The sequence below is a fragment of the Gobio gobio genome, assembly GCF_949357685.1.
Source record: "Gobio gobio genome assembly, chromosome: 23".
NCBI classification, from domain to species: Eukaryota; Metazoa; Chordata; class Actinopteri; order Cypriniformes; family Gobionidae; genus Gobio; species Gobio gobio.
Genome location: NC_137119.1, coordinates 26,625,546 through 26,653,256, shown reverse-complemented (window position 1 = coordinate 26,653,256; position 27,711 = coordinate 26,625,546). Strand labels below are relative to the sequence as shown.

The following is a 27,711-nucleotide window of genomic DNA, read 5'->3' as shown; positions in this document are numbered from 1 at the left end:
GGTCTACTTTGTTCCCAGGCTGCACGCCTCGCTGGCTCGTAATGTGAGACACGGGGGAAACAACAGGGAAATATTTCACCCACACCGACTCTTTTTAAACAAATATTTTAGCTATGCTGATGTTTTTCATCCCCTGCAGACGGGCCGCTGTAATGATGCATTCTTCGTCGCGATTAATTTAATGAATCTCTAATCATGTAACATCAGACTGCCCATTGTGGCCCATGGCACACGCACACCACGGGAGAAGTTTGCCCACAATTTCTGTCGCACGGATGGCTGTGTGGATTGTACCTGCTTATAGTGCTCCCTTTGTGCCGCGGTGCATGCTGGGTGCCGTGCAGCACCTGTTCACGGAGAGACACGGAGAGTGATTGCTCGCAGCGCCAGACCCGCTCAGGTCGGGTTTCTCCGGGATCGCACTACGTCTCCGGGCTGATTTCTCTGCCCGAGGTATTGTTCTGTATCGCTGCATCGGAGCCATAAGAGAGCGGGCCATGAGGACTTTTCCCAAAATTAGGAGCTGCGAAGTTTACAGCGTCTCTGGTTTAGGAGCCTGCGCCCCCGCCGGTGCACCTGCACAGGTAGGAGAGACCCTCCATCAGCACCGCGCGCGCAGACGCAGCGTGTAGAGCAAATTCAACACGGTGATGATGCTTTTGAGCACTTTTATAGTTCATAAAAGTGTGTTTATTCTCGCTTACAGAATACATATAATTATATTGTGTGAGCCTGATGTTTCAACATCTGTGCATCACTATTTTTAGTGCTGTCTCAAAAGTATTTTAATATGTTGCAAATCGGTACAGAAATATTAACGTAGCCTGTAATCTTTTTTTAATTCGTAGTAAATGTGTGTAAAATATTGTCAAGTACACAGTGCTGCTGTTACAATAGCCTACATCTAACTAATGGAAAACATGGATGTTTTGAATTATGTGCATAATATTATTTTCATCACCGCCTCATTTTAAGGACACATTTTAACTGAAAAAAAAAAAAATGTCTGTGAACAATATTTATAAGTCCAATCGAAGTACATTGATTGGAAAGTGTACAACCCTCCTTGTCTGGTCAGCCATGATATTACTAGTTTATTTTTTAAAACACATAAATAAATATAAAAAAATGCATGGATATTATTTATCCAATTATTCTAGATAACCTGCTGATTTATTGATCATACATGTTCTGTCATTTTACAATCAAATTATTATTATAAAAAAAATCAGAATAGTTTTTTTTTGTCTTGTAATTTCTGTCACCTCATTTTGGTGGTCACACACACTTTGGCATCAATGGTTCCATGAAGAATCTCTAACATCCACGGAACGTTTCCATTCCACGAAGGTTCTTTATAGAGTAAAAAGATTATTAAAATGTTCTTCACACTATAAAAATGGTTCTTTTAATAAAGGTTATTTGGCAAACCAATGGTTCTTCTATGGCATCGCTGGCAACCTTTATTTTTAAGAGTGTATGATAGATCTAGTTTCTAATTGGTTAAACTGTTACAACTCACCCTGTGTTGCAACACTCCCCTCGCCCCTATACAAACTTACAAAAGGTATTTTAAGCTCATTTCAGCCGTGCTAATGAACTTAAACCTTTTAGTTTGGCCACGGGGTTGCCTGTGTCTAAACGTTGGTCTTGATGGTCTCATGAATGTGCTTGTCAAAGATGGAGTGCTGACACCGCTGAGAGGGGCCGTGGGAAAGCAGACCCTCAAATTACGCTTTGTGCGACTCCACAGGGGAATCCCACCAGGATATCCTAGTTCCGCGACCCCTTCCTCCTAATGAAAAGATGTTTAGAATGATGGGGGGAAGCCAATTAAATACGACACATAGGTTGTTGTAGGGTGACAGAAAGGTTGTGATAATGATCATGACTTGTTTCGGCTCATATAGTATGCCGTCTCTCTCAACAAGTGACGTTAAGGCAACGTTTCTCGACTTGTGTTTCACAGGACTTTGTGACAAAGCCCATCCAGACGTCAAGTCCATCCAGCAGCGAGTCTGACATCAAGAACCCGGTGGGCAAGAGAGCGGATTGCGGGGCATGGAGTAAGTGGGCGCTGAGAGTCTCCCCCCTCCTCCCTCTCTCGGCTGCCATTGCACTGACTCTCCATTTCCTTGCATGTAAGTTAAGACCCTCTGCTGTAGAGGAATGCTGAGATTATGATCCGGTATGTTCCAGTATAGCTAGTCGAGCCTCTCATCCTCGGCTGTCCAAGTGTCTTCAAGGAGAGCAGGAAAATGTTCTTATTTTGTTGTGCTTGATGGGCTGCTGTAGATGTTTTTCTGTATTCACATGATCCACGGTGACCCCCACAAGATGTTCAGACACTTTTGTATACTTATAAATGTACGACTGTTATTGCGTTAGATATAAACCAAGTGGCAAACAAATGATACAAGACCTTTTGTCAGAACAAACTTCATATATAGTTGTATTGCAGATTATTAGTAGATATACAGTAGATTTAGTGTTAAATAATGTGTTCAAATCATGTAGCTCAAACAGTAGAGCTCAGCGCTAGCAACGCCAAGGTCATGGGTTCGATTCCCAGGGAAAGCAAGAATTGACAAAAAATGTTAAATGTGTTTTGGATAAAAGCGTCTGCCAAATGCGTAAATGTAAATGTTAAAAGTTTGAGGTCAGTAAGATTGTAAGGAATGTTTTTGAAAGAAGTCTCTTATGCTGCATTTATTTGATCAAAAATACAGTAAAAACAGAAATATCGTGAAATAAAAATGATAAAGAATTCTATTTGAATATATTTTTAAAGCTGAATTTTCAAGACTTTACTCCAGTCTTTAGTGTCATATGATCCTTCATAAACATATTTTGTAACATAAACGTCGCTGAATAAAAGTATCAATTTCTTGGGAATAAATGCAAACTTTTAAAAGGTAGTGTAACTTGAAAGAAGTCTAAAAAGAGTCAGTCTTTTTATTTAGTTCAAATGTGTTTGTAGTAAGTCTTTTTACAATATATGGCAACTAAATAGCTTATTTTCCATGTATTAAATCTTAAAAATGAAATATTTAGCTTGAAAAGTATCTGTGTGCTTCTTTCTTTAAAATAAATGTCTCTTGATTTGATATTTTTTTTAATATAATTTAACATTGTAAGCGTCCAGATGAAATTTGAAAGCATTTTAAAATGTTCTGTATAATATTATGTGTTCCCGTTCCCGCAGCCTCTCCATCGCCCTCAGTGTTCTACCTTGGAGGAAGCATCGAGTTCTCCAACCTCAGTTTCTCCCCAGACCTGGCAGACCCGTCGTCTACACAGTTCCGCCTCCAGTCTCAGGCGCTAAGCCATTACGTAAGCATAAACATACATAACAGTCTCTCTGTGCCGCCCTCGGCAACAAAGCCGGTTTCTCCGTGATCTCTCCGGAATGCGGCCGCTCTCCAGAGACCACTCAAGGAACGATGCTCGCCCCTGGCACTTTCAAACGCAAAGTCCGCCAGAGCTGCAGGTCCAGTGGTGCGCTCGTCCCTCATTGTCACCCTTTTAAATGTAAAGCAGGCTCTGCCGAGTCTTCGGCCGCTCCGTGGCCCTCTTAAATGTAAAGCCAGCTGTAACCGGAGCTCGGCTCGGTGTGAGGCGGTGCGGTGAGACCGGCTCCCAGAGGACTGCAGCTTTTCAGGGCCGAGGACAAGAACGGTGTTTGTGAGAGGGACAGGGCCCAGGGAGGCTGAGTGAGAGGAAGAGCAGTCCTTCAATAAAAACATTGTCTGTGGGCTTCCTCGCACACAATCAGATGCTCTGTACCTCTTTGGTGAGAGGCTGCAGCCAGCGGAGAAAAGAAAGGTAGACCAGGGGACAGAGTAGGCCAGGAGAGAGAGAAAGTAAGGATATAGGCCACCGAAAGAGAGCGCAGGGCCAATGTGTGCCAGTATCATGGGAATGGTTGGCATTTGTGTCCACAGATTAATACAGGCCGATGAGGAAACTGGCCAAGTGCGGCATTTCGTCCAGAGTGCGACGCTCTAATTAGCCTAAACGTAACCTGTGTCGTGCCTGTAATCCAGTTTAATAGCAAGCGAATGCGATTGTGAGAAGTGATGGCCTGCGAGTGTGCGCCTTTGCTCGGAAAAGTTAGTCTAAACCTGCTGCCTGCCCCTTCCATCTAGCACTTCGGGATGACATTGAGCCCCAGACAATGGCGCTGTTGTTGCCCAAAGCTCTTGTTGCTCAAAGCCAATCGCACAAGAACAGCGCTTTTGTGCCAAGGCTGCAGGTCTCGCCTGGGCCACTGATGTCTCACCTTCTTCAGTGATGTCACGGCTTCCGTGGCTCTGATGTCACTGCGACGTCCTGAGATACTGTATATACCAGACGGGGACTTCATGACCTCGGTAGATGTTATCAGTGGTTTGTTTGCGTTGTGCAGATGTGAAATAGAATGGCTTACGTTTGTCATGGTAATCCGTTATTTCATGGTGTCTCTGTCGTCTCTTTACTTCCTTTCGGTTGACGTACCATGGATCTAAGTTCTCAGAGTTGTATGATTCTTCACCATGGAGCCCGTATTACCAGCACTCAGGAATTATTGCATTTAGGTGAGTCTGTACATAAACACACGCCACAGTTGATTTATAAACTACATACATTTTTTTATCCATTGCATTTGTGTGCACATTGAATAAATTGATCTGGTGTGTTCGGCATTATAATACAATGATCATTGAATTTTCACATTTTAAGGTGTTCTAAGTAACTGCAAACAAAGTGCGCTACAGAAACTTTTGCCATTTTGCTAACTTTAAAGGGATAGTTCACCCAAAGATGAATATTCTGTCATCATTTACTTACCCTCAAGACCCCCAAACCTGAATTTCTTTCTTCTGCTAAACACAAAAGATATTTTTAAGAATATTTGTAACCGAACAGTTGATAGACCACATTGGAAAAGAATATAATGGGGCCCATCAACTGTTTGGTTATCGACATTCTTTAAAATATTTATTTTGTGTTCAGCAGAAGAAAGAAATTCATACAGGTTTGAAACAACTTGAGGGTGAGTAAATCTTGAAAGAATTTTCAGTGAACTACCTCTCTCTAAAACCTTGCCCTCAACATACTCAAACACGCAAAATTAGGACTATTTCTGATTGGCTAAAAAAGTGTTACTCCGTGACTATTTTTTGCTGTTTTACAGAGCTGTTAGAGACAGTTGTGATTTATTATATAACATATTTAGCATGGTATTTCAAAAAATATCACTTGCCGTACATCTACTCAATTAAAAAAAGAGAAAAATAGAAAATCAATAACAAATGAAAAGATTGTGACAGCTGTTAATACAACAAAGGTCCAGTGTTGTTTTAGTATTTGAGTATTATAATATTTATTCAACTTTTATTTTAAGTTTAATTTCAAATAGTAATTTGATAGTAATGTGATTTTCATAGTTTTTTGTTGTTCTTGTTCTATTTACTTCTCTTTTTTAGTAATTGAGTCATTGTAATATTGCAGCTTATTTCAGTTATTTTCCAAGGCAACATTTCTAATCTTCTGATTTTTAAAAAAGTTTTCTGTAAAAAAAAAATTTCATCTAAAATGTAGATTTTATTTTATTTCAGATTTATATCAATTTACTATTTGTTATCATTTCAGCTTTAGTTAAAGGTGCTATAAGCGATGTCACGCGTTTTTTAGGCCAAAACTCTTTTTGTCACATACAGCAAACGTCTCCTCACTATCCGCTGGCTGCCTGTCCCCTGAACAAACTGTAAAAAAAACGATGTCTCTGTAGTCAGCACAAGCTCCACAAACGGCGACAAAAACAAACTTGGGCAGTCTGGACAACGAAACATAATAAACAGTGCTCCAGCCAATAACCGACAAGAATGATTTGGGGGTGGAGGTTTGGGGTTAGTGCGCGTGCGCATGAAGTGTGTGTAGAAGAGAGAAGCATAAAGAGGGTAGTTCGAATTATACGATTTTGATATGGCCGACACACGACCAAAGAGATGACGTTCTGATGAACAACTTGCAACGAAAAGGGAAAAGGAGAAGGAACGCGCGAAGTCCCGAATTTACATCAGAAAAGCCTTCGAAAGGTGGCGAGAACTCCGGCGGCAGAAGGGCTTCCAATCAGGAAGCACGGAGGGGAGGAGGAGGAGGAGGGAGGGTCTAGCTAGCCTCTGTTTTGTTTGACAACACTTCGAACGTCAACAAGAAGTTACTCCACCCAGGATCGCTTAGAGCTCTTTTAACAATAACACTAAAATGAAATTGCATTATCTTCAGTACTTTGACTTACTATCACAGCTGTTGTAGCTGATGCAGATGTTTGCTGGCATTTTCAGCAGTGGTACTGAAATTTTTTTCAGCGCTGCTCTGATGTGGTCATTTGCCCATTTTGCCCATTAGCAAATGAAAATTCAAAGCCCATCAACTCAGTTTACTAAACTAAAACAGTTTTAGGTGTTGTCATCTTGTTAAAAGTCATGTGTCCTGATGACAGTGAAGGAGTGGAAGGTCTTTGTGTGTACTACTGGAGTAAATTCTCTGCTCCTCCTGCTATTGCTGAGGAACTCCGGAGAGTGAATCCCAACCGGTTGCAGCGCCGTCTACCTGGAAGCAACAAGGTCCTTTTTAGCAAGAACGAGGAACGCTACTACATGGAGAGGGATGAGGACACACTGCGTCTGCTGGGTTAAGAGCATTTCATCCCTCTGTTTTTGTCCTTTCCAGAGTACGACAACAGTTAAACATGAGTTTCGATGTCTGCAGGTTTGAATCCAGATGATGGTGGTGATACCGTGGATGATGACGATGAAGATTCTGATGACAAAGCGGAAAAAATAAAGAACCCAAACTCTTTGCAGAGTGGCAAGTGGCAGTTGGGGCTGCAGGGTACAACCATAATACACTGTAAAGCCTGTTGAGTTTACTCACATGATTTATGAACACTGACTCATTTGAGTTGCCAAATGTTGGCTAACTTAAATTCTTCTGTATCCTCCATGATACATCATACCATGCGCGAAGAAAAACACAATATACGCCACAAGTAGGTAAGGCAATTCAAATGCAACCATGTCCCATTAATCCTTTGAGTAAACTCTGCATGCAAGTCCCTCAACCAGGCAGGTTTTACAGTGTACTATCACCACCATACTATCATTCCTGCATGAAATCACCTCTACAATCATTATTTTCTGATTGTATTCTGACTTATTCTCTCCTTCTGATCATTTCTTACTTCCATCTGCCTAACAGCCATGTCTTTTGACCTGTACGCCAAGTACGGGAACAATCGCACACTCAGTCTTGTCAGTCCGAAGAAGCCGTATTACCAGTGGAGGCTGCGGGTGCCGTCCGGCCACGTCGTGCGACTGGTCATTCTCACACTTCAAGGGGCAACACCAGGAAGCTGCTCTGCCAACAAACTGTCTGCTTATGATTTCCTACTGCCGCTTCAGAACAAGATCATCGCCAGGTAAGTGCGACATCACATAGAGAAAAGCCATTGTTGTCCATTTGCAGCATCTTGACGCATAATCTCAATGTTTTTAAATTAGCACTGAACATAGTTTGTATGTTTCCTGGCCTTAATTTGGTGCTCTAAAATTGAATTATAATGCTTAAAGGTTTAGTTCACCCAACAACAACAAAAATTGTCATTCAAAACCTGTTTTCTTGCTTCCTTCCCACAAAGAAAGATATTTTGCTCCAAAAAGCCCCAAAAAGGGCCAAAAAAATAATAATGTGAAATTTTACTACAATTCAAATTAACAGTTTTTGTATTTTAATATATTTTAAAATGTAATTTATTCATGTGATGCAAAGCTGAATTTGTTTAATATGCTGATTTGCCGCTCAAGACACATTCTTACTATTATTATTATCAATGATGAAAACAGTTGTGCTGCTTAATATTTTTGTGAAATGAGTCAAATCTTTTCAGGATCCTTAGATGAATAGAAATATATATATATTTTAAAATATATTTTCTTTGTAACAATTTAGAAGTCTTTACTGTTACTTTTGATTTTCCTTCACATTTTACTGACCTCAAACTATGGTAGTGTATATTCCAAGTCTTTTGAATCCAGAGTTTTAAAGGGATAGTTCAACCAAAAATGAAAATTAGCCCATGATGTACTCACCCTCAAGTCATCCTAGGTGTAAATGACTTTCTTCTTTCAGACGAATACAATCAGAGTTATATAAATAAATGAATGGCTCTTTCTGTTTTGAAGTCATAAAAGTGCATCTATCCATCATAAAACTGCTCCACACAGAGATGGAGGGGGGGGGGGGTGTTATAAAGGCCTTCTGAAGCGAAGTGATGCATTCATGTAAGAAAAAAATCCATATTTAAAACTTTACAAACTGTAATCTCTAACTTCCGCTAACTGTCGTACGTGCGTTCATGAGAGACTGGCGTTCCAGCTTATGACTTTGGATGCTCCAGTGAGAATATGCTAGAACTAACTTTTTTTTGCTCTATTCTCTGCGCTTCCACGTTTGTCACCGGAACTTACGCTACGCCTACGTCCTACATCATACACTGGAACGCCAGTCTCTCGTGAATGCATGTATGACAGTTAGCGGAGGTTAGAGATTACAGGCCTTTTTTAGCCCCCTGGAGCCGTGTACAGAAAAGAAACAACATTCACTGCCATTATAAAGCTTGGAAGAGCCAAGACATTTTTCAAATGAACTCGGATTGTATTCATCTGAAAAAAGAATGTCACCTCGGATGACTTGAGGTTGATATGGGATCATTTTCATTTTTGGGGAACTATCCCTTTAAGTCGATAGTTGTCGAACACCTCTGCTGTAGCTTTCAAATATGCCGTATCAAGAGCAGGTTTGATGTCAGTGGCAAGACACATGAGCACAATATGATATGGCATGATTTGAGTTGAATGTCATCACAAATGTGATCTGAGCATATAAATCATACAAAGATGCTTTGTCTCTAACAATAAGATTCCTCACCACTTTTTTTGTTTTCATGCTGTCATTGAAGTGACCTAAACATCGAACATCATCTCTCTTCTTTTAAGATGGTGTGGTCTGCCAATATCAGGAACCTCCCCTGTAATGAAACTGACATCTTCTGGGAACGTCATGCTTGTCACATTTTCATTCAGTCGTCAGAGGCAAGGAGCCATCTTCAAAGCTTATTTCCAGGCTATACCCAAAACCGGTGTGTGAATTAGTGGTCAGCATGAGACGCTATCATTGTAGGTGTTATTCCACTCAGATGTTCGAATTTCTTTGGTTCCGTGTCACTGTTTTTTCTATAGAGTGTGGTGGTTTCCTCACTGCATGGAACGGCACAGTGACGTCCCCTTACTACCCCGCCTACTACCCTCCAAATGTGGACTGTAACTGGAAAATCAGGGTGAGCTAAGGCTAAAGGCTTTCCCATGTATCCCATGAGCCTCTTCCTCGGTGTTAGCATGCATGCCCTGTGAACCCCTTTCAGAGGCCTGGGATGCTCCCTCTTTGAGACGAGGGCCGCAGGGTGGCCACAGCTTTGTGTAGGAGTGCGTCTGTTGAGAGTCTGGTTTCACTTTTAGGCTCCGTTGCCGGGATACCTTCTCTCCGTGACCATTGTGATGCTAGACATTCAGGATTCACCAGCCTCGAGCACCTGCGAAAAAGATTGGCTGGAAATAGGTGGCGTCAAGTGAGTGTCATGTCTTTCATGTGTTGAAAAAAGTTGGCTTAGACTTCGGTATACAAGCTGTGAGTCTACACTAGGTCTATAATACATCCTATGAGAATAAGATCATATTTTTTGCTGAACTAACAGTATGTTTGTGTGCATGTGTATGTTTTTTTCTACGCTTCCACAGGCTCTGTAACCCGATTGGGGACAGCAGCAGAAAGAGGATCTATTCATCACCCGTCCTGCTGCACTTTCACTCGGATGAGTCTTTGACACATAAAGGTTTTTACCTGATCTACAGAGCCTTCTCTCCTGAAAGCAGTGAGTTCTTTGTATTCTGCTTTTATCTATTTTTGTTATTTGTGTCTTGTAGAATGGGGTTGATTTGATTTACTCTCTGTTACTGCTTTATGATGTTTCAAGGCCTTTAAAAGTAAAATGTATCCGAATGTTTTTTTGTTTTTGAGAACTATTAGATAAAATATTATGTAATATAAAATTAAATATTTTTTAATTCTTTATTTTTGGAATTATTTTTTATTATTAATTATTTTAACCATTTCACGCATAGAGGTCACTAGAGTGGATAGCTATACAAAAAAACATTTCTCGCGTATGATGGCACAGTTGCACATCAACCACTACAGTGGACACTAGTGCATCATCCTATACACTGCCACCAAGTGGTGACAAATGTGGGGGGAAAACTGGGAATATTTTTTCTAGAGATAGCTGACGGCCAGTCAGAAATGCCAAGTTTCTCCGGAATATCCATCCATTCCTTTTATCCTAGGAAACTCTTGCACGTAAAAAAAAAATTGTAACATCTAAGAATTATCATTGTTACATTTTCCAAGTATTGAGATTAGATTGAGAGGAAATTCTGATTAATCATCTGTCCACTAATTTGGACATCATGCATCTCTAGCTATATTTCAGCTACAGTTCATACTATTACTGTGACTGTTGTTCTTGAAAATACTTCATCTGCAGTAACTTTTTGATTTTAAATCAATGTATTTGTGTGATTAGTATTGTAATTTGCAGTTACGTTAAAAAAGTAATCTGATTATGTAATGCATGTTACTTGTAATGCATTGCTTTTCTAGTTACATCAAAAAAGTAATCTGATTACATAATTTATGTTATTTCTAATGCGTTAATTTACTAGTTACATTAAAAAAGTAATCTGATTATGTAATCCATGTTACTTACGATGTGTTACTTGTTACATCAAAAAAGTAATCTGATTACGTAATGAGTGTTACTTATAATGTGTTTCTTTACTTGTTACATCAAAAAGTAATCTGATTACGTAATGAATGTTAGTATAATGTGTTACTTTACTTGTTACATCAAAAAGTAATCTGATTACGTAATGAAGGTTACTTATGTGTTACTTTACTCGTTACATCAAAAAGTAATCTGATTACGTAATGAATGTTACTTATAATGTGTTACTTTACTCATTACATCAAAAAGTAATCTGATTACGTAATGAATGTTACTTATAATGTGTTACTTTACTCATTACATCAAAAAGTAATCTGATTACGTAATGAATGTTACTTATAATGTGTTACTTTACTCATTACATCAAAAAGTAATCTGATTACGTAATGAATGTTACTTATAATGTGTTACTTTACTCATTACATCAAAAAGTAATCTGATTACGTAATGAATGTTACTTATAATGTGTTACTTTACTTGTTACATCAAAAAGTAATCTGATTACGTAATGAATGTTAGTATAATGTGTTACTTTACTCATTACATCAAAAAGTAATCTGATTACGCAATGAATGTTACTTATAATGTGTTACTTTACTTGTTACATCAAAAAGTAATCTGATTACGTAATGAATGTTACTTATAATGTGTTACTTTACTCATTACATCAAAAAGTAATCTGATTACGTAATGCATGTTACTTATGTGTTACTTTACTCGTTACATCAAAAAGTAATCTGATTACGTAATTAATGTTACTTATGTGTTACTTTACTCGTTACATCAAAAAGTAATCTGATTACGCAATGAATGTTACTTATAATGTGTTACTTTACTTGTTACATCAAAAAGTAATCTGATTACTTAATGCATGTTACTTATGTGTTACTTTTCTCGTTACATCAAAAAGTATTCTGATTACGTAATGAATGTTACTTATGTGTTACTTTACTCGTTACATCAAAAAGTAATCTGATTACGTAATGAATGTTAGTATAATGTGTTACTTTACTCGTTACATCGAAAAGTAATCTGATTACGTAATGAATGTTACTTATAATGTGTTACTTTACTCGTTACATCGAAAAGTAATCTGATTACGTAATGAATGTTACTTATGTGTTTCTTTACTCTTTACATCAAAAAGTAATCTGATTACGTAATGAATGTTACTTATGTGTTAATTTACTCGTTACATCAAAAAGTAATCTGATTACGTAATGAATGTTACTTATGTGTTACTTTACTCGTTACATCAAAAAGTAATCTTATTACGAAATGAATGCTAGTATAATGTGTTACTTTTCTCGTTACATCAAAAAGTAATCTGATTACATAATGAATGTTAGTATAATGTGTTACTTTACTCGTTACATCAAAAAGTAATCTGATTACATAATGAATGTTACTTATAATGTGTTACTTTACTCGTTACATCGAAAAGTAATCTGATCACTTAATGAATGTTACTTATGTGTTACTTTACTCTTTACATCAAAAAGTAATCTGATTACGTAATGAATGTTACTTATGTGTTACTTTACTCGTTACATCAAAAAGTAATCTGATTACGTAATGAATGTTAGTATAATGTGTTACCTTACTCGTTACATCAAAAAGTAATCTGATTACGTAATGCATGTTACCCCCAACACTGCTCATTTCAGATTAGATTGAAAACACCATATCGCTAGTTTTTTTCCAGCGTCTGAAAACATCAGTAGGTCATTTTAGAGGTTTTCTATGGTAGAAATGTGTCCATTGTGAACATAACCAGAATTATCAGCTAATTAGGGTAAATCGACATACTCTGGTAGACTGGAGGGCTAAATTAGCGTTTTGTACATAGTCTCAGTTGGGTTTCCACACATAGGAAAATGTGAAGTTGTCATAATTTATGCATGAATTGGGTTACTTACATTTTTTTTATCATGATTTTGGCTCTGTCCCACATTTTGTGTGCAGCCCTGTTGCCGCATGTTTTTCCCTGTTACAAAACATTTACAGAATCTTTCTTTAAAATCGTGAACTCTTGTTGAACGCTTTCTACAGCATGGTGGGAAGACAAATAAATAATATCATTACATTTAGTCCATTTTTTACACGCCTTTTAGTGCTCAATGCATTTAAAGTCAGCATGAAACAGAAGTTGCGATTGTTCTTTTTTTCCCTATTGTGACTATATCCGAGTGAAACAGCTTCTGAAAGGAGAAAAAAATTTAGGGCGGGGCTTGATTTCGTCCTACAGGAATTGATTGGATCATTGGAAGTTGGGCGTTGCCAATAAAATGGAGGCACAAACGAGACAGACCGCTATAGCCCCGCCCTCACCCCGTAGCACATGTCAGGAAGAGAAGTCGTTTCGAGGGGGGAGGGAAGGTTAATGTTTTTGATTAAAGATTATGTGGGCAGTCCACAAGATAAAGTAGATAAAGTAGGCCATATTTTATACCCTACTTGGGAAATGGAAAATGTAGTTAAAGATTCATTTTGTATAGAAAATAAAATACTTAACTTATCATGACATTACAAAGAAAATAAATGTAATCTTACTGAATCATTTTCAGAGCACAAATGTACAGTACACCACAGTAAGTAATGATCATGTCTATTCTCCTATATTAGCATGTCCGAGGCAGTTCCGCTGTGGAGATGGCAAGTGCATTCCTCTGAGGAAAGTGTGTGATGGAGAAAAAGACTGTTCTGATGGACGAGATGAAGCTAAATGCAGTAAGCGCATGAGCCATACTTGCATTGTTTTCTGCCATCCATTGCTGTCTTATTTTAACCTGCCTTACTTTGCTTTTAGACACGTGTAAACCAGGAGAAGTGTATTGTAATGGTCAGTGCAGACCACACAGCCAGTGTAACACTGCATGTGGTGACAGCAGTGAAGAGACTAACTGTGGTAAGAGTGTCTTTATCAGTCCTTATGAAGTTGTAATACTTCATGCAGCACAATTGTCCTCTTCCTGCATTCACTGATACCCAGAGATGTCTATTTTTATTGCTACAGACGTGTGGAGAGAGTTTGTGGTAAGACCTACCTAAGTTCTGGTGTGTGTGTGTGTGTGTGTGTGTGTGTGTATAGACCTATGTGTTTGTCAAGCTCATTTCTTTTTGTGTTCAATTTGCCCACCTTTTAGGAGGTAAATGCTACCATATGTGCCCAAACAAAATCTGCCTCCCCAAAGCCTCAGTGTGTGATGGGATTGTGGACTGCAAAGATCGCAGCGATGAGCTCAACTGCACAAGAGCATGTGATTAAAACCCACTTTGTCTACAATTTGGTTCTATTCAATCATCTTTCACGGCTTATCATCCCAAAAACGGATTTGGACAAATCAAGCCAGATGGTTTTCAGCACAAACATATTCATAACAAGCACACATGTATAATGATGACACAATGTCTGAAGTGTTTTATGATCATATGGTCTGAGATTATTTAATTTCATTATTTTATCAATGATGCAGAATTGTGTCTGCCTGATCCTTTGCAGTTTCAAAAGGATGCTCTACCTCCTCCTTCAAATGTGCCAGTGGAAAGTGCTTGAGTAAGATCAATCCGGAGTGTGACGGCATCAAAGACTGCAAAGATGGTTCGGATGAGTTGCGCTGTGGTGAGAATGTTTAAAGAATGACATATTTACTTTGATTTAGCTACCTATAATAAAGATTCTTTGCTTGCGACAGTAACAGATTCTACAAATGTCATGCTGTGCATGTAGGTTGTGGCACAAGGCCCAGGAAGAGGGCAAAGATTGTGGGTGGAACGGATGCCCAGACAGGCTCATGGCCGTGGCAGGTCAGCCTTCAAATGGAGCGTTATGGTCATGTTTGTGGGGCATCTCTGGTGGCCAGCCGCTGGCTCGTCTCTGCAGCTCACTGCTTTCAGGACTCAGATGCAATCAAGTGAGGTTTTATTCAGGCACCTACACTGAGGTTAAAGGTTTGGGGTCAGTAAGATTTTTTTTTTTTTTTTATGAAATTAAAACTTTTATTCAGCAAGGATGCATTAAATTGATCAAAAGTACAACATATTTACAAAATAATGAGTACAAAATAATGTTACAAAATATTTGTATTTAAAATAAGTGCTGTTCTTTTAAACTTTCGGTAACACTTTAGTTTAGGGTCCAATTCTCACAATTAACTAGTTGCTTATTAGCTTGCATATTACTAGGATATTTGCTGGTTTTTTAGTACTTATAAAGCACATATTAAAGAATTAGTTCACTTTTAAATAAACTTTTGCAGATAATTTACTCACCCCCATGTCATCCAAGATATCCATGTCTTTCTTTCTGCAGTCGAAAAGAAATTAAGATTTTTGATGAAAACATTCCAGGATTTTTCTCCATATAATGGACTTCAATGGGCTCCAAACTGTTCAAGGTCCAAATGACAGTTTCAGTGCAGCTTCAAAGGGCTTTAAACGATACCAGACGATGAATAAGGGTCTTATCTAGCGAAACGATCAGTTTCTGCGAGAAACCAAGCAGTATTTATGCTATTATTTTACACATTATCAGACGAACGTGATCATCTCTGAGGTCCGCCATAACTTCCGCTAAGTGAGGTCAAAATACGAGCGTGGTCATAGATATATAGATCGTAGATGCCTCATTCTACTGATCCGTGCAGGCGCTAATGAGGCATCTACGTATACATCTATGACCACGCTCGTATTTTGACCACATTTAGCGGAAGTTACGCCGGAGCTCAGAGATGATCACGTTCGTCTGTTAAGAGGTAAAATAATAGCATTAAAACTGCTCGGTTTCTCGCAGAAACTGATCGCTTTGCTAGATAAGACCCTTATTCATCGTCTGGTTTCGTTTAAAGCCCTTTGAAGCTGTACTGAAACCTTGAACCGTTTGGAGCCCATTGAAGTCCATTATATGGAGAAAAATCCTGGAATGTTTTCATCAAAAACCTTAATTTCTTTTTGACTGCAGAGAGAAAGACATGGACATCTTGGATGACATGGGGGTGAGTAAATTATCAACAAAAGTTTATTTAAAAGTGAACTAATCCTTTAATGCCTTATTCTGCATGACCAAATTCTACATCCCTTAATCCTACTCAATATGTAAACTTAACAACCATATTACTAACTATTAATAAGCAGTAATTAGAAGTTTGGGACAAAAGTTGTTGTTAATAGTGAGAATTAAACCCTAATCTTAAGTGTGACTGAACTTTCATCAAGCATCCTGTTTTCAACATTGATAATAATAAGAAATGTTTCTTGAGCAGCAAATCATATTATTAAAATGATTTCTGAAGGATCATGTGACACTGAAGACTGGATTATTGATGCGGTTCGTAATATTTCACAATGTTACTTTTTTTTGCTGTATTATTCATCAAATAAATGCAGCCTTGGTGAGCATAAGATACTCTTTTTTCAAACCGACCCTAAACCTTTTAACGGTAGTATTTTTAAAAAATTGTATTTAATTTAATTTATTTATTTATTTATTCAATATTATATTTTATATTTTATTTGTCGCTTCAGGTATAAAGTGTTTGCTCATGTTTTTGCAGGTATTCTGATGCGCGGTCATGGAGGGCCTACATGGGTATGCGAGTAATGAACTCGGTCAGCAACGCAGCCGCCACCAGACAAATCCGCCGTATTGTCTTGCATTCGCAATACGACCAATTCACCTCTGACTATGACATTGCCCTACTAGAACTAAGCGCCCCTGTCTTTTTCAACGAGTTGGTACAGCCCGTCTGTGTGCCGGCCCCCTCTCACGCCTTCACCTCTGGAACCAGCTGCTTTGTCACTGGATGGGGGGTTCTGACAGAAGAAGGTACGGCACAATGTAGAAATACATTCAGAACAAACAATTGCTTCTTGTTCAGCTGAAGCAAGGCAATTTTATCCACACTTGTAAGTGCATGATTCATATGATGACTAAAGATAAGAAAAATGCATTCCAAAGTAATTATCTTTGACTGAAAAATCCCCCAGGATCCCCATCGAAATGGGAAAATCACACATTAGAGTGTACCTGAGTGTGCTACCTGAATTTAGTTGGTACTTGGTTTTTATGGTGATCTTATTTCAAATGTATCCTAAAATCCATGCCTAACTAATAAGAAATTACTGGAGTTGGTTTCAATTTATTCTTATATTTTAAGTAAGGCTTATTGTACATCCAGCCGGTTGTTATGACAAAAGTAAACCCCAACAGGGTGACCAGGACCCGATGCAAAGCAGCAAGGAGAACAAACAAACAAACAAACAAACCTAGACAAGTTCAAACAAGAGGGACATTTGAGAGATAATATACAGTTGTATCACTTATTACACACATTTTCAGCATATTAATAACAAAGGGGACATGAAATATTGATTTGAGAAGAAACCATTTTAAAATCTTAACTGTTTATTATCTTTTAATCCATTACGGTGTACAAAACAATCGTTCCAGCAACAAGACAAACACTTTGACAATTTAACCATAGGCCTACTATTAATACTGAAGATCTCCAATTTAATTTTACAGTAAATACAGTCGATAACTGAGATGCAAAATGGCATCAGCTGCATTTGAAAGAAACGAGAGAGAGACATGAAAGAAGCGCTGGCCTCAAATACCTGGATGAGTGGTCATTATACAATGTTGCTATTGACTGTGGTCATTATCTGAGAATAACTGACCTAGGAACGTTATACAAGTAAATTATGTGGCAAACACCGTTTAATATATTTAAATGCATTGTTTTTTTATCTGAAACCTTCTAAATTTCAGGTGAACTGGCCACATTGCTGCAGGAGGCCACTGTTAACATCATCAGTCACAACACTTGCAATAAAATGTATGACGATGCGGTCACTCCCAGAATGCTTTGCGCCGGAAACATTCAGGGAGGAGTGGATGCTTGTCAGGTTAGTGTGCACATAGTCACCGTTTGTGTGCTTGTCAGTGTTCTCGGTTCATATATTCACGTCTTTGTTCGCACAGGGAGACTCTGGGGGACCATTAGTGTGTCTGGAACGTGGCCGCAAGTGGTTTCTAGCAGGCATTGTGAGTTGGGGTGAGGGCTGCGCTCGACAGAACCGGCCCGGAGTTTACACACGTGTCATAAAGTTCACAGACTGGATTCACCAGCAGACGAAAGGCCAGGTGTGACGCACACTTGCATACGCACGCATATATTTACGCCAGAGAACGGGTGATTTGCCCACGATCGAGGAGCACCGGCCCAGCTTTCGTGCTCCCCAGACACACAACAAACATCAACACCTCTGCATCGGAAGCAATTTCCCGCCAATTCCAGTTGCTCAGCGTTTTAAACCTCCACCCACAGTCTGCCAGCAGCTTCGCTCCCTTCTGTGATTCTTTATGCCCCAAAATCTAGAGAACCACCCACAAACCAACTGTACTCTCTCTAAAGCCTCGACAGTGGACTACTAGTGTAGAGATTATAACAAGCAGGTTATGGAGATACACCTCTTTCATTAATTGCAGTGGAATGAGTTCTCTTGGTAAGATTTGTATTATTTGCATACAGTGACTAAATATTAGTTTTCATTCATTTATTCATGGTAATGGAATCATTTTGATTTTATTTTTCATTGTTTAAGGATATAAACCCTCCACTTCATTGTCCATTTCAAATATGTCCAACTGTGAAATTGATTGCATTTCAGAAATTATGACCAACATCAATTTTAGTCTTGTATTATTATTATTATTATTATTATTAATAACGTTTTATATTGTTTTTATAGGGTTTTTTGTTTTAATAAATGAGTGTTGGCTTCTCCTCCTCCAATGGGAGAAAGCAGTGGCAGCCCCTAAGACTCTCTCTACTGGTTGTGATTCGACATTACATTACTCGGTACTCCTTTAGTTACGCACACTTGATCTGTATTCCTGACAACCAGATGTAAATGTCAAAACTGAGCAAATGTTGATACTTTATAATAGCTATATGAAAATAGAAATATATTAAAAAGAGGTGCTACATTACTTTACTTTACTCTGTGTTTTTTAATGCTTTCATGTGTTTCAGTTGTCTAATTCATGACTGTGATGTCATGATATGTAATATGTATTTAGATGTATGAAAACTCTCAATTGCTTCTTCTAGACGGCAAGATTAAATGTTCAAATTGAGAATTTTTCTGAAGTCTCCAGCATCTCAGATTTTTCTTCTGGGAAAAGACTGAAGTTATCTCACCTCAAACTGTCTCAAATTGAGATTTCAGTATGATATCTCAAATTTCTCATTGAATTCCTCTAAAACCAAATATCTGAGCTATATACTATCTGAATAACACTGATTCTCTCTTCATCTCGGCACCTGTTAGTGTGTGGGATATATTAGGCAGCAAGTGAACATTTTGTCCTCAAAGTTGATGTGCAGGGCCGTGCAGAGAGTTCGTCAGGGGCAGGGGCTCAAATGTAAAAAAGGGGCAATATGTAAATATATATATATATATATATATATATATATATATATATATATATATATATATATATATATATATATATATATATATATATATATACCCTGTTCGTCCCTGTTCGTGCGAACCAGCCTCTTACTGCATTTCGTTGCCTTGTACCTGTACTTGTGTAATGACAATACAGTTGAATCTAATCTAATACACATTATATATATATATGTATGTATGCATGTATGTATGTATGTATATATATGTATGTATATATATCCTTATGCTCATCAAGCCTGCATTTATTTAATCAAAAATACAGAAAAAACAGTAGCCTAATATTGTGAAATATTATTACATTGTATTCTTTTTAACTTTTTATTAATCAGAGAATCTTGAAAAGAGTATCACAGTTTCCATCATTGACATTAAATCCTCATATTAGAATGATTCCTGAATGATCATGTGACACTGAAGAGTGGAGTAATGATGCTGAAAATCCAGCTGTGATCACAGGAATAAATTATATTTTAAATTATTTTAAAATGAAAACCATTATTTTAATATATTTCGCAATATTGCTGTTTTTTATCAAATAAATGCAGGCTTGATGAACATAAGAGACTTCTTTCATAATGCTGCATAATATTAAAAAATGGTAATATAATAAAGTCCTTTCATGTAACCATTTTGCCAGCTTACACTTCACATAATAGGCCTGTAGGAGCCGCTGGCACTTGGGTTTTGTTAACTTTGATAGTGTCATGAAATAGTAAGCGGTGTATCAATATACATAAATACAAGTGAATTTAACACTACTTACCATTAATGCGACTTTTGCTGCTGTGGTTTTGTGCAGGGATTTGTTTGTTGTCAGTTAAAATCCATTTTGTCAGTGATGCAATTTATAAAATGAGACAAACCGCAGGAAATTGTTCCACAAACGTTAGTTCGTCTGTCCATGTAATTTTCAACCGATTTATGAATAAGAACAGAAAATTACTGTTTCACATCACCCAATGGAATTTGAACTTGCTTTGCCAGATCACGATTGGTTGGTGTATATACATGACAAACGAGCATTGGTGAATTGTGTAATACTTTAAAATATATATAGCTAATATATAGATTTTTAATTAAATCAACACATTAGCTCTGATTATGGATGGAAAAAAAATATTGGTTTACTTTTTTCCCGCGAGGCCACACACTCTCTGAAAGGACCATATTTGGCTCGAGAGCCGCTTCCGAACAGTGGAAAATCAGCTGTCAATCAAAACGCACGCGACCCATAGCAACGCGTTATGGCAACGCCTCAACAGAAATTGTCCGACTTTTGAGCCTTTCGTTACTATTGTATGCATTGTCATGTTATAATAATCACATTTATTTAGTTTTATTGACCACGATATTATCATTGATATTTGTCTGAGAGGGGCACTTTTGATTCATTTTGAAAAAGGGCAGGGGCTCGAGCACCCAAAGCCCCCCCCTCTGCACGTGCCTGTTGATGTGTTAGAAGCAGGAAAAATAGGCAAGCGTGAGGATTTGAGCAAGTTTGACAAGGGCCAAATTGTAATGGCTAGACGACTGGGTCAGAGCATCTCCAATAATGCAGCTCCTGTGGGGTGTTCAGTATCTATCAAAAGTGGTCCAAGGAAGGAACAGTGGTGAACCGGCGACAGGGTCATGGCTGGCCAAGACTCATTGATGCACATGGGGAGCTGGCCCGTGTGGTTAGCTCAAATTGCTCAAGAAGTTAATGCTGGTTCTGATAGAAAGGTGTCAAAATACTAAGTGCATCGCAGTTTGTTGCGTATGGGGCTGCATAGCCGCAGACCAGTCAGGGCGCCCTGACCCCTGTCCACTGTCGAAAGTGCCAACAGTGGGCATGTGAGCATCAGAACTGGACCACAGAACAATGGAAGAAGGTGGCTTGGTCTGACGAATTACGTTTTCTTTTACATCACGTGAATGGCAGGGTGCGTATACATCGCCTACCTGAGGAACATATGGCACCACGATGCACTATGGGGAAGAAGGCAAGCCGGCGGAGGCAGTGTGATGCTTTGGGCAATGTTCTGCTGGGAAACCTTGGGTCCTGCCATCCATGTGGATGTTATTTTGACACTTACCACCTACCTAAGCATTGTTGCAAACCACGTACACCCTGCCACAATAATGTGCCCTCCCACAAAGCAACAATGACTCAGGAATGGTTTGAGGAGCACTACGAGTTTGAGGTGTTGACTTGATTACAGGACTTAAAGGATCTGCTGCTAACATATTGGTGCCAGATACCACAGCACAACTTCAGCGGTCTAGTAGAGTCCATGCCTCAACGGGTCAGGGCTGTTTTGGCAGCAAAAGAGGGACCAACACAATATTAAGTCATAATGTTATGCCTGGTCGGTGTATATCCACATTGATTGACTCTTTCTGTATGACCGCAGTTGTCTCATTTACACCATTTTTATTTCTTCTGAGGAATTTTTTGAAAAATGTCTGAGACAAAGTTTATATTTTAAAGAAATATAACTGAGGTCAATGAATGAGTGATATCTGAATAACACAGTTATTCCTCTGTGTTCTTTACTTCCTATATTTTGCAAAATTCCCATTGGTACAAATCTCTTTTTCTCGCTCCTAGTCTCCTTTCAAGCTCAGTTGTTTCCCCTCGTGGATTTACTCTCCTCTTTTAAGGATTACAAGGGTGGGATAACTTCAGTATTTACAGCAATAAGCTTGTTTATTCATGATATGATTGATGAAGTGGTTGGGAGACACTGGAGCAGTGCAGAACCTTGTAGGTCACGGCGGTCGCGCGGGATGGGTGTGTCGATGAGCGTCACGGAAGCTCCAGTGGCAGTGGGAAATGAATAAATCCCAGCCCGCGGTCATAATGGGCAAGAGTTTAACTGGAATTCATGCATGGTGCTCCTGCTTCAAGAGTTCGTACTCCGGACAATACAGAAGTTGATTGTAGTCCATGTGAAAGCGGAGTTTTGGTGTTGTAAGGTGAATTGATTCTCTGGAGTATTGGAGCTGCAGTGTTTCCTTCATAGGTGTTCATCTCCAAGCAAAGGACCTCAAGCAAGACCAAGAGAATGTTCGATATATTATTTGTGATGATCTTTGGACTGTCAGGGCGTGTTCTAACTAAAGGTAAGTAAAAAAAAAAAAATCAGTTTTCATTCGTATTCATATTAAACATCTAGACCATATATGTATTTTTCACGTTGTTCAAATACGCACGTTTTTTCATATTCCACCAATTGGGAATGCGCGTGGATGTGAGTGTGTGGCTTTCCTCAGTACCAGCGCATCATTTCTGTTTCATAATATCTAAATAGAAGACATCCATACATGTACTAACTTGTTCGATATGTTTTATTGTTTTTTTTTTTGGTTTGTTGTTGTTTCTTTTTATTCGTGCATCGTGCCTAACTGGTAATTATGCGTACCGCAAAAGAGACAATTACGCTCTAAATCGAATATGCTACGATTTGTGCTTTGGACTATGGCAAGCCGACTTAACATTTATAACTTAAAATAACAAGTATCTATTTTTTGTCGTCAGTAGCATTTTTTTTATTAGCCTACTAATTAATCCAACTGGTATCAGACTAGTATCTATACAATTAATCACTACTGCTCAACCAACAAGTCTAAATTAAATAGTTGATATCTGAAACTCATCCAATGTAATATATATATATATATATATATATATATATATATATATATATATATATATATATATATATATATATATATATATATATATATTAGTGCTGCCAGACGCATCCAAAATAAAAGTTTGTGTTTACATAATAGATGTGTGTGTACTGTGTATAATTATTATGTAGGCTATATATAAATACACACACATGCATGTATATATTTAAGACATTTTTAATATTTATATATGATATAAAGGATACAGTATATACGTGCAAATATTTCATAAATATATACATGTATTTGTGTGTATTCAAATTTAGGCTAGTAGAGATAATAGAGACCTCTCTGCGTGATTTTCTCTTTTGCCATTAGGCACGAATTAAAAAAATAAACATAATTATACACAGTACACACACACATATATTACATAAACACAAACTTTTATTTTGCATGTGATTAATGTTTTATATATATATATATATATATATATATATATATATATATATATATATATATATATATATATATATATATATATATATATATATATATATATATTCATTAAAAATTGTTTCAAGAAAAATTATGAAGTAGTATTTTATGATTTGGTAATAATGTCCAACCTTAACCAACCTAAATTGAAAAGACACTAGTGTGACTATTGGATTAAAATCAGAATGAGCTTTATTGCCAAGTATGCTTATACACAAGTAATTTCTCTCAGAAGCTTTCAGAGCAAAGAAAAGCAAGAAGCCACAGATAATAGGCTGGCTACTACAAAATAATGCATGTGCACAATATATGAATATGTAAAAGATACAATTATAAAAAGGAGATACATATTCAAGTATAATTAGGCCTACTACTAATAATAATACAATAATAGCATACTAATATAAAAATACACAAAAGTTAGTTATAAGAAATACATGTCAAAACGGCCTGCCGTAACAGGACAAGTTGTTTTGATAGTAGAGACCTCTCTGCACTTACTTGGCATCCGTCTTCAATGTTTGGCCCCGGTTGAATCAGAGAGGGCGTTATTTCCTGAGCCTGATGACTTTGTGAAATGGAAGTTCTAATATAAATGACTTCGGGGTCATGACCACCGTGAGGCAGGAACCTGCGCTAATAAGGGTGTTATAGCTAAAACAGACCCACGGGGAGGAAGCAGGGGGTGAAGCGATGTACTGTCCGCAGTGCGTGATTATTAGGCTACTGCTTTATTGGTCAACAACTCACCACTCGCATCACAGGATGGAAAACTGAATCTGATTGATGGCTAAACATGTGTTTTAAACATGTCCTTTCTGCGCGCTCAAAAGCATATGGCAGAACTAGCCTATATTTTGCCAAAAATTAAATAGAATATCGGATTTTAGAAAGATTCCTAAAATGCACTAATAAAAAAAGTTCACTAGACCAATAAAATTAACTAAATTAATAAATGCACTAATGCATAATCATATCTTTTTTTATATGGGGTATTATTAAAATTAAAGGTACCTATAGCCTACTTTGCAACACCTTTATGGGTTCGACAAGAACAATTTCCCTGTATTGAATAATTATTTATGAAGAACTAAAGAAAATAAATTTCAAAGTAACTTCAAACGTTTTTCCTCTAAAACCCGGTTTAGGTCTACCTTTAATAATTTAGGCTATAGCACGTAAACAACATAGACCGCACATTTGAATTGTTAATAGTTTCCCACTGTACAGTTTTACAAACAATTTGACAAAGTCGTAAATAAATTTCGTTATATTCTTTTTTGTTTGTGATTTAGTAGCCTCTCAAATAAAAGACTGAATAATTAAAAGCGTAGCGTTGATAAATTCGTTTCCTAAAGTCACTTTCAAGTGCATGCAACAGTCATGCTGTGTTTAGGGTCTACATTGACTTAGGTCAAATTTACATCTAGCCCTTGTTCTTGTAACAGTCGTGGCTGTCCATTCTTACTGGCTCCGCTCTTTAAACTTTAACCTGTTCATTCCGGTTCATTAGCATTTATTCAAACATAACGAGTAAGGTTTGTTGAAATTGGCAGGTTTTCGTCCAGTCATTAGTGCGCGACGCTCTTGTTGAGGGTTTCTGAAACGGAACCTCAGCGTGTGGACCGGCTGATAACGAGCCTGTTTGAATTCCATGCGGGATTCGCTGTGGGAAAAAGTGCTTGACTCCTATTTCCTTTTTTCATAGGTCTAACTTAATACAATACAATTTAAATGTAGCCTATAGACGCGAATGCCCTGCGCATGGTGTGTGAATAATGGAAAGGAAATGATGCTATACGTTTTTAAAAGCAATAAACAATGGTGAGAGCGGTGCGTAGCCTATTGTAAAGGACACGTCTGCATCGAGACCAGATGTTTAGAATCATGTTGAATTATGATCTTAACCCACAGTCGAGCGTTTTTTTTTTTTTCCCTTCTAAAAATGTGTTATAACAAAATTTTGCATATTAAATAGGCTATTAATGTCACAGCATCACGTGGATATGGTAAATCATTTTAAATAGGTCTGTACAATTATAGAGTTCGGTCATTACGTTTGTTTTATGTTCAATTGGGCGTCCTGACCTTCAATGCTTTATTAATCAGATAAATAAAATGAAATGCATGTTATAGGCCTTTTGGTTTGAAAAGTCAGAAATAAAAAATAATCATTTAAACGAGACAATTGCTCATTGTCTGATGCATTTTTAAAATAAGAACCTTAGAAAATATCCATATGCAAAGTGTAAATGTATTTTTAAAACCTCAATTGTTCTGTAATTGATGTAGAATTGTATCTGCCACAAAATAAAGAAGTAAAATAATATTGATGATATTATGAACTCTGATTGTTACCTTTTATTTATTTATTGACTTACCAACAGTAAAAAGAAAATAGAACTGGATGCATTTATAGTTGTTTTTTAGTAAAAATTTTGATTTTTCACACTGCACTGATGTAATGTTTTCTGATGGTTTATTCCATTAAGCCCCATTATATTTGATGTATAAACTTTGCTTTGTAAAGATCCATAAAAACCTCTGAACAATACTCAGAAATGCCCCTGAACACCCTAAAATATAACTCTAAAAGTATTTGCAGGAATCCAGGGTCTGTAGCTTTAAAGCTATATAGTTCAATGGCATGCATACTGTATGTTGTGTAAGTCCTGCGTGGACTATCATTTTTATCACTTGAATGTGGTCAATGTCACAACATCTTATTCAGCAGCCTCTAACCTTTGTGTTTTCTATCTGAAAGACACAGACACAAAAGGGAGGTTCAGTTCTCCAGTGTTGGATGTTACTGAGAAGCAGCTTATTATAGAAAGAAATCAGACACTTCAGCTAAACTGCAGGTGAGTCACACAATCTCACGGTTTAAAGGAGGAGGATGTGATTAGGAGTGGATCATGACGTTTTAGATTAGCAACATATAGCTTTATGATTAGCAGAGGTGATACTTATTTTGGTCAAGACTAAGTAAAGCTACTAAGTAAAAGTTTAGTGTGAGAAGCATAAACGTTGAGAATGAACCAATTACAGTGGGGTCCAAAAACCTGAGAGCACACTGAAGATATATGATTCATAATTGGATTTAAACCTTGAAATAAACAGAGCCCTTTGTATAAAAGTTCAGAAGTTCTTATGCACAAGAGTCTGTCAAAATCATGTTCATCAGTTTTTACACAAACTTGCTTTTTCGCGTGATGCTGTCATTAAAACAAAAGCAAGATCTTTTATTAAAACTAAATACCAAACCAAGTAAAAGTAATGCTCGAATGCTTTTAATAAGTAAAATGTATAATAGAACTAGTGGTCTCAGACTTTTGGTCCCCATTATGTGTTGATCACAGAGGCGGTGACGTGATTTTCTTGATCAGTTACACTCTAAAAAAGGCTGGGTTAAAAACAACCCAAGATGGGTTGAAAATGGACTAACCCAGCGATTGGGTTGTTTTAACCCAGCGATTGGGTTGTTTTAAGCAAACATTTAACCCAACCGCTGGGTTAAAACGACCCAATTGCTGGGTTAAAACCACCCAGCATTTTTTAGAGTGTAGGTTTAAAGTTGCTTCTATAACCCAAATTTGATGTTTCAGGGGACGGTGGGAGCTTCAGTGGGTTTTGCCATCGGGCGTTCCGAAAGTCTACCACGCCGCCCAGATAGAGGAGACTCGGTGCGGGAGAAAAACGAACCAGTACTGTAGCCGCCTGACGCTCAGTCCTGCTTTAGCCCAACACACTGGCTCTTACCGCTGCAGGTACCGCCAAAAGCAGCGCAAACAGGCCTCGGTGTATGTCTACATCACAGGTAAGACGCTTCAGGTGAACGCTCAAACCCTTAAACCCTCTCTCTCCAGCCACCGTTCAATAGCTTGACCATCTCACTGACCATTTCTGTTGCTTAAAGCCAAACAGGAAGTCTCAGGAAGCAAATAATACCTAAACACCATTTTTCTCTCGAAGCAACATATCCGACTAAGTGAGCATCTGGCACGGTTTCGCACTGGCATTTTTTTGTTTTTGCTCAAACCGTAGGCTGTCCTCACTCACTTTTGACTATATTTAAACTATAACTTTCATTTACGTGCTACCCCGAGGGGACAGAAATAGCCCCAGCTGTTGAAAGGCTCAGCTCTTGGGCAGCCTTTCCCAGGGTACCCGGCCTTATCTATCTCCCTCAGCCCGGCTGTCCGTATCCTGTGCTGCTCTGGGGGGAGGGA

The 27,711-nt window shown here is 37.9% G+C and overlaps 2 protein-coding genes across 3 annotated transcripts in view; both read left to right on the top strand.

Annotated features, from left to right (window-relative positions):
* Nucleotides 1-383: 383 nt before the first annotated feature.
* On the top strand, nt 384-18,035 carry LOC307119545 (suppressor of tumorigenicity 14 protein homolog; the record flags this gene model as incomplete). Its single annotated transcript, XM_079805885.1, has 19 exons — nt 384-584; nt 1,970-2,141; nt 3,206-3,333; nt 4,510-4,577; nt 6,488-6,678; nt 6,757-6,879; nt 7,246-7,465; nt 9,042-9,184; nt 9,285-9,382; nt 9,561-9,670; nt 9,840-9,973; nt 13,511-13,615; nt 13,695-13,793; nt 14,032-14,145; nt 14,388-14,507; nt 14,616-14,799; nt 16,438-16,709; nt 17,655-17,791; nt 17,868-18,035. Exons 1-19 carry the CDS (start codon nt 498-500, stop codon nt 18,033-18,035), a joined length of 2,673 nt encoding a protein of 890 aa, XP_079662011.1. The 5' UTR covers nt 384-497.
* A 4,114-nt stretch (nt 18,036-22,149) lies between these two features.
* flt1 (fms related receptor tyrosine kinase 1) overlaps nt 22,150-27,711 on the top strand; it is a 44,895-nt gene continuing 39,333 nt past the window's right edge. The window contains exons 1-3 of one of the 2 annotated variants that reach the window (XM_079805824.1): nt 22,150-22,471; nt 26,247-26,343; nt 27,088-27,299. In XM_079805824.1, the coding sequence (XP_079661950.1) occupies nt 22,414-22,471; nt 26,247-26,343; nt 27,088-27,299 (367 nt within the window). In that variant the 5' untranslated portion in view covers nt 22,150-22,413. The remainder of the gene's footprint in view (nt 22,472-26,246; nt 26,344-27,087; nt 27,300-27,711) is intronic. The other variant, XM_079805825.1, reaches the window with a different exon arrangement.